This window comes from Fulmarus glacialis, unplaced genomic scaffold, assembly GCF_000690835.1.
Source record: "Fulmarus glacialis isolate BGI_N327 unplaced genomic scaffold, ASM69083v1 scaffold18913, whole genome shotgun sequence".
Lineage (NCBI taxonomy): Eukaryota > Metazoa > Chordata > Aves > Procellariiformes > Procellariidae > Fulmarus > Fulmarus glacialis.
This window is the reverse complement of record NW_009205073.1, coordinates 1-353: the sequence shown is the minus strand read 5'-3', so window position 1 is coordinate 353 and position 353 is coordinate 1. Positions and strand designations below refer to the sequence as shown.

At 60.9% G+C, this 353-nt stretch overlaps 1 protein-coding gene across 1 annotated transcript in view; it reads right to left on the bottom strand.

Moving 5' to 3' along the window:
- The window catches only part of LOC104074946 (microtubule-actin cross-linking factor 1-like), a gene marked incomplete at both ends in the record, with an annotated part of 36,189 nt that extends 36,126 nt beyond the window's left edge, over positions 1-63 (bottom strand). The window contains one exon of the mRNA XM_009575258.1: positions 8-63. Coding sequence (XP_009573553.1) covers positions 8-63 — 56 coding nt within the window. The remainder of the gene's footprint in view (positions 1-7) is intronic.
- Positions 64-353: the final 290 nt, after the last annotated feature.

Genomic DNA, 353 nt, shown 5'->3' with positions numbered 1-353 from the left:
CAGAAGCAGCTGCTCCTTGGCTGACATATCCCCCGACTCCCCGCTGATGTAGATGTCGGAGATCTGGAAGGAAGCGGCACAGCTATGGGGTGATGCGGGAGGAGGAAAGGCTCCACCGGGCACATCCAGTTTCTATGAACGTGCCCAAGACCTGGCAGCTGCCAGGAAGGGCAGGAGGAAAATCCTGGTCACCATGGGGGAGAGGGGACCCCAGAGCCGACAAACTTGGGAATGGACCACCAGACCTGCAGGAGAGCACTGGGGTGCCGAGATGGGGCATGGTTTGGGCAGGCTGGAGATCCAGGCAGGCAAGGGAGGTGCAGCCGTTTGCCAACCCCATTTCACAGGGGCAC